A 16,036-nucleotide genomic window follows, 5' to 3' on the forward strand; every position below is an offset into this window, starting at 1 on the left:
CTCACTGAAGCCACTTACTACACTCCGACTGCCAAGTCCAAATCACACCAAGTCAAATGATGACTTGTTGTCAAGGACCGTCACTCTCACTACTTTGTTCTATGATTAGACTAACAAATAAAATGTTGGCCTTTTCTACAAAAGGGATAGAGTATAAATGCATAACCATACAGGGCATTAGCAAGACCACACCTGGAGTCCTGTTTTGGACCCCTTTTTTAAGAGGAGGTTTATTAGATTGATTCCTGGGATGAAGATGCCCAATGAGGAATAATTGTACAGCATGATTCTTTGGTGTTGAGAAAAACAGAAGGCAATCTTTCTGAAGTACATAAGATTGAAAGGGATTGACAAAATAGGTGCTGAGAGGATTTGTCAAGGAAGAATCGGCAATTAAAAGAGCTTCAGAATAAGGGATTACTCATTTAAAAACAGATGAGTGGGAATTACTCCTCTGTTGAGGTAATGACTCTGAGATCCAGATCCATTATTTCTGTATGTCATCAACTGTAGTTCAGTTGGTTATGGTTCCAAGTTTCATTCAGACTTGAGACATATTCCTGGCAAATACTCCATACTCTGGACCACTCCAAATCACCACTAGGGAAAACTGCACAGAACCAATCTTAGGGCCGATTTGAAGCATGCAGAGGATAAGGTAGAAGTTGGGGATTTATTTTAAATATTTAAATGCTATAATGGTGATTTTATTTGTGCTACCTCATTTATATCAACCACCCAAATTGACAAAATATACTTAAACCCAAGTTCTGCAAATTTCTCCCTCAACCCCAAGTAACAAAATGACAGAATATTAAGCAAATTATTCTATATCTATGTAACATCAAATTTCATTGAAAACAATTGTTTCAATATCACCAAATTTAACTATGGCTGAATTGGTAAACAAATATAAAGGAATATTTTGCTGAACTATACATCATGATCAGTTTGTATAAATGCTCAAAGTGTTGCATTTCATGATAAATGATAGAAAGTCCAGTGATTATCAACAATAAATAAACAACTCCATATGAAGTACTTATTTTTGTAATTTTAATAACAAAACTATGAATGCCATGACAGTCAAGCATTAATTCAATGTATTGCACCAATTACATCTCCATTGGACTGTAATAATACCTAGATTCTTCCATGCGAAATAGAAACTTGAAGAGTTTGTCAACTCCACATTCAAATAGAATTATATTGTGTTTTTATGTCATTTTCTTCCTTTTCCTACCACGAACTCTACTTTGCACAACCAATGGTAATGAAAGAGTAGCCATTTTATGATCCTCTGCAACGCCACCAGGAATATTCACTTTTTTCTTTGCAACTTTTAAACCCATCGCTCTTGCAATGTCCAAAATTCTGCAAAGTACATCAAAACAGGTACTGAGAAATGTGTTTTGTACTATTCTCTGCATTAACATGTGATAAAAATGATCCATACAAGGGGATTGCTTCCCTATGCATTATTTGTTACACATTCATCAGAAAAATTTGTGTGATTGTTGAATTAAGATAATCTTCTGTTAATCAAGGCAGGCAAACATAATAAGATGCAGTTCACCCATAATCCAACTAAATGGGTAAACAGGTTTGAGAGGCTGATTGCAGATGCCTACCTGTTCCTATGTTCATTCAACAATCTGTACAGAGTCTGAGCTTCTGCTTTCATGCATCAAGTAATAGAGTCCTCAGGGTTAGATAAAACTTCGAGTGGTGTTCCCATTTTATTGTAGCCCCTGTCCTTCTGAGTTGTACAAAACACACATCTGGTATAGGATGCATGTTTGGAAGGGGCTAATAAAGCAGTCTTGGCAAGTTACAGCAATGCATTCTGTTCATGGTATAAATGCCAGCTATAATGCACCAGTGATTAAGGGAGTGAATGATGCAAGTGGGATCCCAATTAAGAGGGTAACTTTGTCTTGGATAGTGCAATGTATCTTGCATGGTATGGTACCATTTTCACACAGGAGAGTATTCCATCACAACCTTGACTTGTACTTTATAGGTAGTGAAAAAACATTGCCGAATCAGGAAGCGAGTCATTCACTGGAAGATACTCAGCCCCTGATCTGCTCTTGTAGCCACAGTATTTATGCAGTTTATCAAGTGAAGTATCTGGTAAATGCTCAGGATATTGAAGGAGGATTCAGCAAAGGTAAATCACTCAACAAACTGCTCTTCTCAATCCAAGTACTGCTTGCAATTAAATAGTATCCTCTTGCCAAGTTTCACCACATTCTGTTAAAATTGTTTCCACCCAAAGCTAGGCAAAGTATAAATACTCCATCGTCAAATAGGGTTCAAATGCAAAAATCAGGCGACATTACATAATTTTCCAATTAACAAGAGAAAGCAATCCTGGGCCTTGGTTGACCTGTAACACTTCTGAGATCCATTGGCTTTTCCGGAATCAAATATGTTATAATGACACAAGCTGATGTGTGAAACCTTTTGTGCTACAATCACAAAATACAAAGAGCACATTTGCAAGCAAGCTCACACCCCTTTGCTTAACCATTAGTAGGGAAAGATTGCTGAAAGTAAGAAGCTAGAGGAAATTAGCACTGGTTACTCTTGCATACATCTTCGAGTTGGTTGCCAAATAACCCAGAGTGAGATACTTGGTCCTTTGACAGTAATAAATTGAAAGTAACTGAATAACCACAAAAAATAGGTTAAAAAAAACTTACCTGTTCTCACTGATTTTCAAATCTTGCTGCAGATATGTGAGGTCAATTTGAAAACTGTTAATGTGCAAAGCCAATGCAATAACATATGCTACTATTTTAGCTTTCATGGAGATTGGGATTATGTTTTGTACACTGAAAGACAATAGGGAGTTGATTAGTTTCAGATTTGAGAGTTGAACTTCACACACACAATGCTGCAATTTTTTTCCAACATTACTTGCCACAATATGGTATTCTAATTCATTGATGCCTAAACAAGTTTACAAATCACTCAAGCCAAAAAACACAATATAATCTACACTTCATCCAGAAATTATCTCACAAAGGAAAACTCAATTCGTGCCATGCAATGCTTAATCCATTTGTACAAATTCACATAAATATTAAGTATTCATTTCTACAATCGATTTATATATTTAGTTCATTTTGCATTTTCTTTTCCCGCTGCATCAAGACGTTTCAAATAAATACAGAAAATGCTGGAAAAGCTCAGCAGGCCAGGCAGCATCTGTGGAAAGAGAAACCATCAATGTTTCAGGTCGAAGACACTTCATCAAACCATTAACTGCTTCTCCTTCCACAGCTGCTGCCTGACGTGAGTTTTTACAGCACTTTGTTTCTTTTTATTTCAGGTTTTCAGCATCTGCAGCATCTTTGATTTTCAAGACTGCTTTAGATGGCTCAATAGACTTCCCACTAAAATTCTCCTCTAATTTGCCTCCTTCTACTGTGTTCTGAATAACACATTGCCCCTTAATTGCAAATGATGATCTGTGACTCTATTTGATTTAATATAAATATCACTAAAATATTCTATGGTATCTAGCAATGACTGAAGATACAAAAACCCTTGGTAGTTTATTTTCATAACTCAATCTGATGCTGAGTTATGTAGATTCAAAAACTGAATGCTCATTACTATCTTGGCAGTGACCAATGGAACGACCATGCAATTTTGATATTCTTCAATCTTTCCAAAACACCCACTCTTCTAACAGTTAAGCTTTCCTAACAAGAGCAAGGAAAAAATAGTTAAGCAGCTTTTAGGACAGCTAAAGGCGAATGATTAGGCATTCAACATGGTAAAAGTGATAACAGAATACATTCCTAAAACCCTTAATGAAAAGAGGTAGAGCAATATATACTGCACAGGAGGTGTTCTTCTGTGTTTCATCCATGTACTTCAAAAGAGCAATGGTCCGAACATTGACCCCAATAGACACTAATGTATATTTTGATTTCTGATTTCAATTTTGTGTCCACTACTCCTTCACTAACTTAAATTTTGCTCAAGATTCTATAATGTGGCATTTAATCAAACACCATGGATCAGAATTGTAACATTAAAAAAATAGTAAGAATCATTTGGACAGCACAGTGGCACAGCAATCAGCACTGTTGCCACACAGCTCCAGTGACATGGGTTCAATCCTGACCTTGGCTGCTGGCTGTGTGGAGTTTGCATATTCTCCTGTGACCTTGTGGGTTTCCCCCCAGGTGCTCTGGTTTCCTCCCACATGCCAAAAATGTGCTGGTTGGAAGGTTAATTGGCTACTGCCCTTAGTGCAGGTGGTGGGTGGGTTAATCAGGGGAGGAGTTGATGGGTATTCAAGAGGAATAATTGGATTAGCATGGTGGACTGAAGGGCCCCATTTCCATGTTGTATGGCTCTGACTTCAAGAAGTTAATTCAAATGAACTGGTTAATAAAGTGCTCATATATTCTGACATTTTAAAGCAATAATATTAAATGTAAGTGGCATTGAGGTCAATTGGCAGTTTTCCAATTGCACACCAATAAAATAGGAAATTCTTTAAATGGTTTCAGAAAAGCTTGTGTTACTTGAGCCCTCTACTTGCAAAGCAAATTATGCCTTTCTCCTTCAGAATAACTTCATATTGGATGCATATTTACCGTCCATTGTTGTAAGACAATACTGTGAAATTTTTCATCAAACTGTTTTTTACAACATCTGCAACATCACTCCCAAGGGAACCTGTAACAAAGTTTTGAAATTATACGTGAATATGGTTTAATTAGCAACAGACAGCTTACACTGTAGAAATACAGCATTGAGTCACACTTAGAGAAAAATCAAAGAGAGACCTTAGAGCAGAAAGCTGTGTTAAGTGTATTGATTTTTGAAATTTATATATACACATCAATAGGTATCTGAACAAACTACTTGCATGCTATATTTTCATCAGAAAAACATAACAATCATTGTTTTTAAAAAGGCAATTTATACTAAGGAGCGAAGGCAGGAACCTGATCAAGGATTGGCAGACAGATAGATTGTACAATAAAAAAGCTTCATAATTACCATCTGAACTTGAAACAATTATTATTCCATAACACTTCAGGGTAATGATTTTAAAAAGTATGTGCATTTTAAATAAATATACTGACATTTCATGGGATTTATTCAAACTTGTTTATTTTACCAGTGTTTCTTTCCTGATAACGTACATCAATTGGCAAAAGATAATAAATTACTAAAATCACTTCCCTCCATCAAATAGCAGTTGAAAATTACACAACATAACATCCTCAAAAGTACTGCATTTTCTGCTTAATTATGAGGGAAATTTTATCTCAAGGTTTGGCTACTGGCAAGGGCAAGTATCTGCAAACGATCACAGACACAGTTAAGGAAGAGCTTTGGCCATTTTCCCACAGGTACAAGATTGTTGTTATCAGTTTGGGGAAACGAAAGACTGCAGGGAGGGTAGACAAATGAACCATGGCACTATAGCAAAGAAGTTATTAAAATGATGGAAACCAGAAGGTCATAATAGAAGTAATTTTTTGAGGGGGTTCTGAATTGATTCCCTCCCCTCCCCCCCCACCCCCCCCCAGAGCCAAGGTTAAAGACCTGCTCATGGCTGGGGAAAACCTTGGGGCAGGAAATGGAACAGATGGCTCTGGTCCACATTGGAACCAATGAAATGTGATGGACCAGAAATAAGGTGCTACTGTGGTAGTGTTAAGAGGCAGGGTATAAATTAAGAGGCAGAATCTCAAAAGGCTATCCCTGAGTAATGCACATTTAAATAACCAGATGTCAGAGTACTGTACAAGGCAAAGGTTTTAACTAAAGTGCCACCAGCACAAATGCAGAGGAAAAAGGAAACTGTTCTTTTAAGATGGTCTCCACTTAACCAGGCTGAGACTAGTGTTCTGGAAGACTAAAAAATTAGGGCATTATGCTAATATTGGAGAGGGAAGGTTCAGAAATGAACTAATACGTTATCCTGAAATAATATGTCAAATAGAATAGCTAGTTGACTGCAAATACAATTTGGGTGTGTAAGGTAAGGTTTATATTATGGAATTAGCTACTAAGGCAAAACATTAAAATTAAAGATGCCATATCTGAACCAAATAGATGAATTAATTGCACACACAGGTATAAATGGGGACATGCTAACTGGAGGAACAACAGCTCCTATTCTGCCTGGGTAGTCTACAACCCAATGGCATGAATATTGTTTTCCAATTTTAGATACCCCTCCCCTCCAGTGGGGTGTTTTCCCCCACCTTCTCCCCTCTCCTTCCAATCCTACTCCGGTCCTCCTAATTTTTTCCCCTTTCCCTCATAACCCTCCCCCATCTTTGCCCCTCTCCCCCCTCCTGGTTCCATCCACCCACTACACACACACAGTTCACCCACAGGTTCCCACCCCCCACTCCCCCCCACACCAACTGGTTCCGGTTCCAACTGCCATTCCCCCCTCCCCGAATGGTTCCCGTTCTCATCTCCTTTACTTATCATATGACTTCAGCGCTGGCGGCCCTTTGTGTTCCTGCTTATCTCCCTCCTTCACACTCCCCTTCCCCCACCTGCCTCTCCATATTTTTTTTCCTCTGTCTGCCTCCATCTATCGTTCACCTGCTAGTGTCTCACAGCTCCACCACGGCTCCCCTCCCCTACCTGTCATCTTACATCTCCTCCTCAATCCACTAATCACCTCAAAATCCTTTCTCACCACTCCCCTTTTCCTCTTTATACTGGCCATCTCACTTCTCCACTCTCATTCCATTTCAGGGTTTCGACCTGAAATTTTGACAATTCCTCCCCCCCCTCTCCTCCCCTCCCCCCCTCTCCCTCCCCCCACCACAGATGCTGCTTTACCTGCTGTCCCTCAGCAGACTGTTTGTTACTCTAGATACAAATGGGTTTTATCTAGCCCTTACATGCATTTGTAGAATGTCCATTTCAAACTAAATACTTGACTTTCATAAAGGATAGACAAAGAGAAAGGGAAGTGGAATACCCCAAGAATGAAGGAGGTGGTAAATGTCATTGGCCCAAAAATCCAAGATGTAGATTGCGCAATAATAATAAGCATTGGGCACAGTATGAATCAAAATGTTACAGGAGAATCTAATAAAGGTAAGTCAATAATCCTGGGGGAACTTAACCTGCTCAAATCAAGTTGGCAAAAGAACCATGCAGAACAAGTTTGACAGTGCCCAAGAACACCATGTCAAAGAACAGACTACTGTGCAACATGTGGCAAGACTGGGCTAGTTAGTATTTGTATAGATGAGGAAGTAAAGGGTTAAGAAATTGTGACCGTACATATAACTAATAAAAAAATACCACGCACGCAAGCCCGACTCAAGACCAGGTGGTAATTACTGCGTCCGAAACTCAACTGTAAGCTAATTATACTAAACAATGAGTGTGATGGTTGTCTTTGCGTCTTAAGCTTCCCAACTGAAATTGATGTAGTTGCATTGTTTGAGTGTGTGACAAGGACTGTATAAACTAATATCTGCCCCTCTGTATTGTGGAGACCTCTGATAAAGACTCTACATGAGAGTCAGGAGAATTCTCCCTGGCAGTATACTGCTAATAAACGCGTTTTAACAGAATTAATCCGTGGCGCTATGTGATTTTGCAGCAGGCAGGAGTGGGAACTTAAAATTGGGATAACATAGGAAAGGATTATCTAATGAAGAGTGATCAAGATATGGTGAATTTCACATTACATTTGAGTGTGATGTCTTAAGCTACCAATTAACAGAGGTATGACAGGCAAGTTAATAGAGGCAATTGGGAAATTATGTTAAAATATATTCTGTGGAAGTGAAGGGGATATATTTAAAAAAATTTACTTTTCATTGAAAAACTCCAGCAGAAAAGTGTTATAGTTCACAAAGGAGGATAGTAACAGTATAACAAAAGCAAATGAAATTCCCTCATAGGCAGAGAGACAGAAATAATGATGAATAAGTAATCTGCACACTGATTAAACATATTGGTCTCTTTTCACAACAGAAACACAAAGAAATTATGGAAAACCAATGATCTAACGACAGAGAGGAATTTACTGCAATTCCAGTATCACAGAATAAATACTTCATGGAAGGAGACCATTCTGTCTTCAAAGCTACTCCTCTTCCAAAAGCAAACTAAATAGATATCTTTTTATTAGTCACATGTACATCGAAATGCAGTGAAATACATCTTTTGCGTAGAGTGTTCTGGGGGCAGCCCGCAAGTGTCGCCACGCTTCCGGCACCAACAATAGCATGCCCACAACTTCCTAATTCATACATCTTTGGAATGTGGGAGGAAACCAGAGCACCCGGAGGAAACCCACGCAGACACAGGGAGAACGTACAAACTCCTTACAGACAGTGGCCAGAATTGAACCCAGGTCGCTGGCGCTGTAATAGTGTTACGCTAACTGCTACACTACCATGCCTGCCCATCCTCTCTCCATTGCCCAGCTATTTTCCTTTCAGATACTTGCCCAGCTACTTTCTGAATGTCACAATTGAATCTGCTTCTGTTACTATCCCTGACACAGCATACAGAAAGCTAAAAAGCTGCTTGCTAAAAAACTTGTTAAAAAAAAAAGTGCAGGAAAAATTCATGAATGCAAAACAATAAAACCCCTCGAAGCTTTTGGGCTACATCTTAGGGTTTGAGCTGGCTGCAGAGGTAGTAGCTGTAGAGACAATAAAAGTTGTCCTTGATTTGAATGGAGCTAATGTAAATTTACAATTTAAGAAAGGAGAGAGAAAGCAGCCAACTATAAATTTGTTGGCCTGATATCAGTGTTACAGAAAGTGATATAACTTATTATTAAGTTGTAGAAGCAGGCACATAAGGAAAAAAATCAATATTAGGCAGAAACTACACAATGTTTTATCAAGGGAAAATGTTCAACACATCCACCAGAGGTTTATTTTGAAGGTGCAAGTAGCAGGATAAATAGGAAATTAGTGACTGTAGTACATTTAGATTTTTTGCGAGGCATTCAATTAGTTGTTAGAGTTGTATACAGAATAGAAACAGATCCTTTGGCCCACCATGTTCACGTCAACCACTGTACTCATCTATACTAATCCCATTTGCCCGCATTTGGTCCGCAGCCTTTTATTATACCTTGCCGATTCAATTACTTGTCTAGATGCTTCTTAAACGTTGTGAGAGTCCCTGACTTCACCACTTCCTCAGGCAGCACATTCCAGATTCCATCCACTCTATTCATCTCATAATTTTGTAAACCTCTACCAGATCACCTGCAAGCCTGCTCCACTCCAGGGAAAACAAACCCAGGCTATCCAATGTCTCCTTATAGTTGAAATGCTCCAATCCTGGCAACATCATGTTGAATCTTCTCTGTACCCACATCCTTCCTATCATGTGGTGACCAGAACTGCACACAACACTCCAGATGTGAACTAATCAATGTTTCATAAAGCTGTAACGTAACATTGCTGCTCGTAAATTATATGCCATGGTGAAGAAGGCAACCTATGTACCCTCTTCTTCATCCTATCTGCCTGTGTTGTCTCTTTCAGGGATTATGCAACCTATGACAAGCCTCCTTGCTATCTACAACACCCCAAATTTTGAGTCATCTGCAAACTTGCCACACAATAGGCTGTTACACAAGATTCATGGGATAGAGGTGATGCACACAGATTAAGGAACAGTTAACACAAAGAAATCAGAAGTAAAAACTGAAAATGCTGGAAGTGCTCAGAAAGCCACCATTTAGACAGAAAAAAAATAAAATTTCAGGTCAATCATGCTTCATCAGAAAATATCATACAGCATTTATGGCCACCATATCTGCGAGAGCATTACCAGTTGTCAGCTTTCAGGGAAGACTGGGGGGGGGCCTGGTCTGTGCACCACTACTTGCTCCACTGGATGATTCCATCCAGTGGTATTGGCCTTGGTAGGTGAAACAGAGGTGGCAATTCCAGACCAGGGGAAACCAGGTCAGCAAGATCTGGCCCATTCTGTTTCTGTGAAATTCCAAATAAATGGGTAGAATCCAGGAGATTACTATCAGTAGCCTGACCTTGTTCATATTACCACAGAGTGTATGCTTGATTTCTACACAACACATGCAACAATACTGTGCTTGAGCAAAATACAACTGCTGGAGGAACTCAGTGAGTCAGGCAGCATCCGTAGAGGAAAATGGACCGTCAACATTTCTGGTCAAGACCTTTTGCTTGAATCTGGATTGGGCGGTTACCCAGATTTCAGAGAGGCATTTTGCAGAATTAAATGTTAAAATTCCCAAAGCCCCAGTTCTAATTTCTTGCATTGATTAAAGTTACGTTAGTATTCGGGATTACTGATAAATATACAAGATACCAGGAGTTTTACCTTTGTGCTTAAATTCACGTTTTTTTAAGTTGTGCAATTTGATCAGAATCTGAAGATAAAACAGGCAGTGAATCTTATGATCTCGACTTTCCTCATCTTGAGGTACTGATTTAAGTGATTCCAGAACAAAAGACGAGTAGCTAAAAATAAAGAATAAAGCTTTTATTATTTCAGTATCATGTTGCAAACTTTTTCCAATCTTACCACTCCAAAATTCTATCACCAATTTGCTTCAAAAAAAGATGTTAGCATATAAAAAAACAGGGAACCAACAGGCAACAATATACAAACTGGATTAAGACTTTTTAAATATATAAAATCCACTCTTCAAATATGAAATTAAATCTAAAAGCACCAAAACTGCCCCAGTACACATCAACTGTTGCTGTTGGTTGTTTCATCCTGACAGAATTTCTTATAAACTTACTTGCCAGTTTGTGCCAATTTATGAATTTCTTCTGCAGTGTGAATCTTCAGTGGTTCACAGTATGGCTTGATTGCTTGATACTCAGTAGTTGAAATGACTTATCAGAAATTAAGGAGCCACTTGCACAGAAGAAAGTTGAGAACCTCATGAAATTTACAGAAACTAAAATCACTTGATGTATGTATCTACCTCTTCAACACCAATGCAATACAGCTGGATACAGATTACAGTAAAGTTCCAATAATCCCCTGCTATCCGATTATTTTGAAATCTCCATTCATATCTTGCTCACTGGGTGCCAGTTTCCACGCTCCATTTAAACATACCAGGGCCCTATTTCCAGCATTCCCTTTAAACTGACAGGACCCCATTTCCGCATGGGAAACGGGTCCCTGGTCAGGTTAACAGGTCCTTTTAACCTGACCAGGGACCTGTTTCCCACGCTCCTTTAAACTTACTAGGGCTCAATTTTTCACAGCCCCTTTAAACTGACCAGAGTTGTTTTCCACGCTCCTTTTAAACTGACTGGGCTCCTTTTCCCATGCTCCCTTTTAAATCACCAGGACTGGAGTTGCCACACACTCTTAAAACTCACCCAGGATCCTAGTTCCTGTACTTCCTTTAAATTCACCTGATTCACTGGAAAATTTAAACTACTGAGCAACATCTAAAAAAAAGTGAATTAAAAGTGTGTTGGGATATTAATAGGACTAATATCCAATAGTCCAAAAAAATCTGCCAGTCTGGCACCACCAGTCCTGAGGGTGCCAAAGTTTTACTGTAACATTGCTTATGCAGGATAGCTCACCATCACATTTTTTGCATGCACTAAGTTATCATAGCCTTAAAAATTTAAAGCACACGTGGCTCAGGACATTGTGCCCATTATCCACATTGCCCTGCCCTTCCCCATAGTTGCCTTTTAAAAACTATTACGGATTCTTATTCCACTGTTTCTGATAGGTCACTCCCTGCCATAACAATCTTCCACAACAATCTTCCACATTAAAAGCTCTTCTATTCTCTCTCAATTCTTTAGCTAATGATTTCAATTTTAAATCCTCCCAGTGATTAACTCACTAATTAGTAGAAAATAGATCAAAATGCTCAATTTTGAATAATACCGTCAGATTTTGTTTTAGCCTTCTCTGTTCTAATGTAAAATGTAACAGCTTCACCAGTTCCATGGTATAATCTGAGATAACTAAATGGGGGGGGAGTTGCACTATTAATCAGGGACAACGTACAGCTGCACTCAGAGGTGACATAAAGGAGGGCTCATCCACTGAGTCTATATGGATAGGACTCAAAAATAAGAAAAGGTGCAATCCCTTTGATCAGATTATACTACAAGACCCCCAATAACCACTGGAACATTGAGGAACAGATATGCAGGCAGATTAGGGAAAGGTGCAAAATCAACAGGGTTGTTGTCATGGGTGTCTTCAACTTCCCTAATATAGACTTGGGACATCCTTAGTGCAAGAGGTTTAGAAGGGGCAGAATTTATTAGGTTTCTTAACCCAGGAGGGTTTCTTAAATTAGTATGTAGATAGGTCAACAAGAGGAGGGGCCATACTGGAGCTGGTATTGGGAAATGAGCCTGGTCAGGTGACTGACCTTTCAGTAGGACAACAAGTAGAAAACAGAGCGTGTAAGGTTTAGGAAGCTAAAATCAAACAGGGCCCTTGAGGATTATAAAGAAGCTAGAAAAGAACTCAAGAAGGGAATTAGAAAAGCCAGGAGGGGCCATGAAAAGTCCTTGGCAAGTAGGATTAAAGAGAATTCTAATGAATTCTATAGATGCATCAAGAGCAAGAGGATAAGTAGAGGACAGGACCACTCAAGGATAAAGGAGAGAACATGTACTTGGAGGGAGAGGATGTGGGAGAGGTCCTTAAGCAGTATTGACCAAGGAGAAGGACGTGGAGGATAGGGAGATCAGTGTGGAGCGTGCTAATATGCCAGGGCATATTGAGATAAAGGAGGAGGTAGTGTTGAGTCTCCTAAAGAACACTGAAGTGGATAAATCCCCAGGGCTGGATGGGATATACCCCAGGTTGTTGAGAGAGGCAAGAGATGAGATTGATGTGGCCTTGACCAAGATCTTCATGTCCTCTCTAACCACAGGTGAGGTCCCAGAAGACTGGTGAGTAGCTAATGTTGTTCCATTATTCAAGAAGGGAAATAAGGATAATCCTGGAAACTACAGACCAGTGAGTCTCACATCAGTAGTAGGGAAGCTACTGGAGAGGATTCTCAGGGATAGAATTTATGAGCATTTGGAAAACCATAGCCTAATTAGGGACAGTCAGCATGGCTTTGTGCAGGGTAAGTCGTGTCTTACTAACTTGATTGAGTTTTTCGAGGTGGTGATGAAGGTGAACGATGAAAGTAGAGCTGTGGATGTCATCGACATGGATTTTAGTAACACATTTGACAAGGTCCCACGTGGAAGGCTCATCCAGAAGATTAAGATAAATGGGATCCACAGTGAATGGCCTTTTGGATTCAGAATTGGCATGCCCATAGAACAGAGGATAGTGGTCTATGGGACTTATTCTAGCTGGAGGTCCATTTATATATTTAATGACCTGGATGAAAATGTGGATGGGTGGGTTAGTAAGTTCGCTGACGATACAAAGGTTGGTGGTGTTGTGGATAGTGTAGAAGGTTGCCAAAGGATACAGCGAGATATAGATCAGTTGCAGATACGGACGGAGAAATGGCAGGTGGAGTTTAATCCGGCCAAATGTAAGGTGTTGCACCTTGGGAGATTGAATGTGAAGGGACAGTACACTGTTAATGGCAGGATTCTTAACAGTGTTGATGTACAGAGGGATCTTGGGGTCACAAATTCTTTGGAAAATGAGCTAGAAAAGAGGGTTATGAGGCAACAAGTAACCCACTAGAAGAAATGCAAGTTAATAAAATCATCAAAAAAAAAACAAAGCACTTGTGTCCATTTCTAGAGATGGAATTGAAAGGCTGAAAAGTTAACATATGAAATCTGAATTATCCTATATGAAATATTGCCAATAGCTCTGGTCTCTGTGTAAACATATTATATGATTTAAAACAAAATTATGTACTTCATCTACGGATCAGAAAGACAAATTGTACATCATTAGTGAAAAACAATATACTATATAGCACATGTTCAACTTTCAATAAGGATACTGTCCTCAAACTTGTAAACATCCTCAGGCTTGTCTGCATCTGCATGGCAAGGTGGAAGGAAGACTGACATGTCCTGTGACTCAAACTGAATTGCCTCATTGGCCAAAGCTTTCAGAAAACAGAATGGCAGAAATATATTACAATCAAAACAGTGCTCCAACACATTCTATAATAAAGAAAAAGAGTGACTATTTTCTCACAGATATTCATAACAGTAGGATTGAAAAAAATCTCTAACTGTTTGTTGTTAACTTTAACCTTCACAGCTACAGCAGTTTTTTTAAAAATGTGGTGTTAACAGTCTTCTTTAATTTGGTCCTGGTAGGTGGATGGCAATTACCTCTGGTAGCCCTGAGATGGCGACAGGGAGCAATTGAGGTAATTACAAACCAACTATATATTGTAGACCAGATTGACGATTACTCCATGATGAGAATTAGTGAAGCAGTTGAATTTATTTTATACATTTCCCATAGCAACCAGACATTTTGAATTGAAGTTCACAACTTGCTATAATGGGCTCTGTAATTCAAAATCTCTACAATGCTGGTTTAGTACCACAACTACTCCTTACTTTCAAGTCTTTGCCAATGCATTCATGAGCGTGTTATACAGAACTCAGTCAGGATTGCATTTTTAGGACACCAAGCTCAAAAGGATATTGATTGTAAATGAGGAAGTAAGAGATCCACCTATTCATAAATTCAAAAGAGTCATACCAGGCCGTGCGGTGTTAAATTTCTGGATCAAGCTACGTAAACATGCATTCCCTCGGGTTTAAAAGGCTGAAAAATGATCTAATCAAGAGCTTTTCTGATAAACAATTCAGTTGGATAGATACAAGGAATCCAAGCAAAAAGTATATTTTTAAAATTAGAGGTAGAACATTTAGGAGTAAAGTCAGAGGCATTATTTCCAAGCAATGGTAATGAAACAGACAGAATAGAAGGGGTTGTTTTAATTAACAGAAACGGATGTTACATTGATTGACAAAGTATCATTATACAGATATCAATAGAAGAGATTGCCCAATCAGTTTCCAAAGCAAATCTATTAAGTGGCCTCCTGCTGTGAACCAGCAGCCTGTGAGCATTGTCTTGGGTAAACTAGTTCAGTTCCCTGTATACCTTTTGTACTTACTTATTTTGCACGTAAATTCCCTAAGAGCAGATTTTTACTCCATATCTCAAATTTTTTGGTAGTGATTTGTCAACTCCATAAGGACACATTTCCATTAACTGAACTGCCATAATACGGGAGTTCACTACATCAAAGTACATTGTTATTGAAGATTTCATGAAATTCTCACTACATCATAAAACATCACAAAAATAGACTTTACAGATTAAATACTAAACTTTAGTAGAAAGACTCAAGTATTCTACAAAGCAATCAAATTTATGCAACTCAGTTGACTATTTGACAAGGCAAGAATCCATTGTTCTTATAACTTCTATATATTGCTTCCATATACTTTTCTCAACACAATTACATCATTATTTACTCGTTCTTTGGTGTTCTACTGCTCTATTTAGGGATCTAAAACAAGAAAGTGGATTACAATAATGATTTTCCTCTGAAGCTCAAAACTTTTATTGAAACATTCATTAATACAAAATATTAACTTCAGCTTCTCAATCAGCTATGGAGGAAGAGCTTATTCTTGGATGCCTCTGACCGCGAGTTGTACATGTTATCAATGGAATTTGCATCCCCAAGCCACTACTCAGCTCCAGCTTGCATCACCCCACCCTGCCACCTCCCAAACTAACACTGGAGTACAAATGAAATCACATTTTTGACCATATCTGCAAGACAGAGGAACAAAACCAGATACTGCATTGAACAGTCCAACTGAGATTTTAAAATTAGCAACGAGTCGGCCAACAAGGGCTAATTGTGGCCAGTTGAGTTATTACTGAAATCAGATAATTTCATACAGGTATCAAAAGATATTCCTGCCTAATACAATTTTATCAGACATTAATCCCATTTAAAATATAAAAAGTACAGCAATATAAAAATTCCTTCATCTTGATCACCAAGTTCATGATCGCATGGCAGAGCAGACTCTAT

General features: G+C 38.7%; 1 protein-coding gene across 4 annotated transcripts in view; it reads right to left on the reverse strand.

The window, feature by feature from the left end:
* Positions 1 to 1,034: 1,034 nt before the first annotated feature.
* polr1e (RNA polymerase I subunit E) overlaps positions 1,035 to 16,036 on the reverse strand; it is a 39,758-nt gene continuing 24,756 nt past the window's right edge. For all 4 annotated transcript variants that reach the window (XM_052020027.1, XM_052020026.1, XM_052020028.1 and 1 more), the window contains 6 exons: positions 13,961 to 14,068; positions 10,781 to 10,877; positions 10,354 to 10,493; positions 4,623 to 4,704; positions 2,709 to 2,840; positions 1,035 to 1,374 (listed from right to left, as the gene is read on the reverse strand). In XM_052020027.1, coding sequence (XP_051875987.1) covers positions 1,218 to 1,374; positions 2,709 to 2,840; positions 4,623 to 4,704; positions 10,354 to 10,493; positions 10,781 to 10,877; positions 13,961 to 14,068 — 716 coding nt within the window. In that variant the 3' untranslated portion in view covers positions 1,035 to 1,217. The remainder of the gene's footprint in view (positions 1,375 to 2,708; positions 2,841 to 4,622; positions 4,705 to 10,353; positions 10,494 to 10,780; positions 10,878 to 13,960; positions 14,069 to 16,036) is intronic.

This window comes from Pristis pectinata, chromosome 7, assembly GCF_009764475.1.
Source record: "Pristis pectinata isolate sPriPec2 chromosome 7, sPriPec2.1.pri, whole genome shotgun sequence".
In the NCBI taxonomy this organism is placed as follows: Eukaryota; Metazoa; Chordata; class Chondrichthyes; order Rhinopristiformes; family Pristidae; genus Pristis; species Pristis pectinata.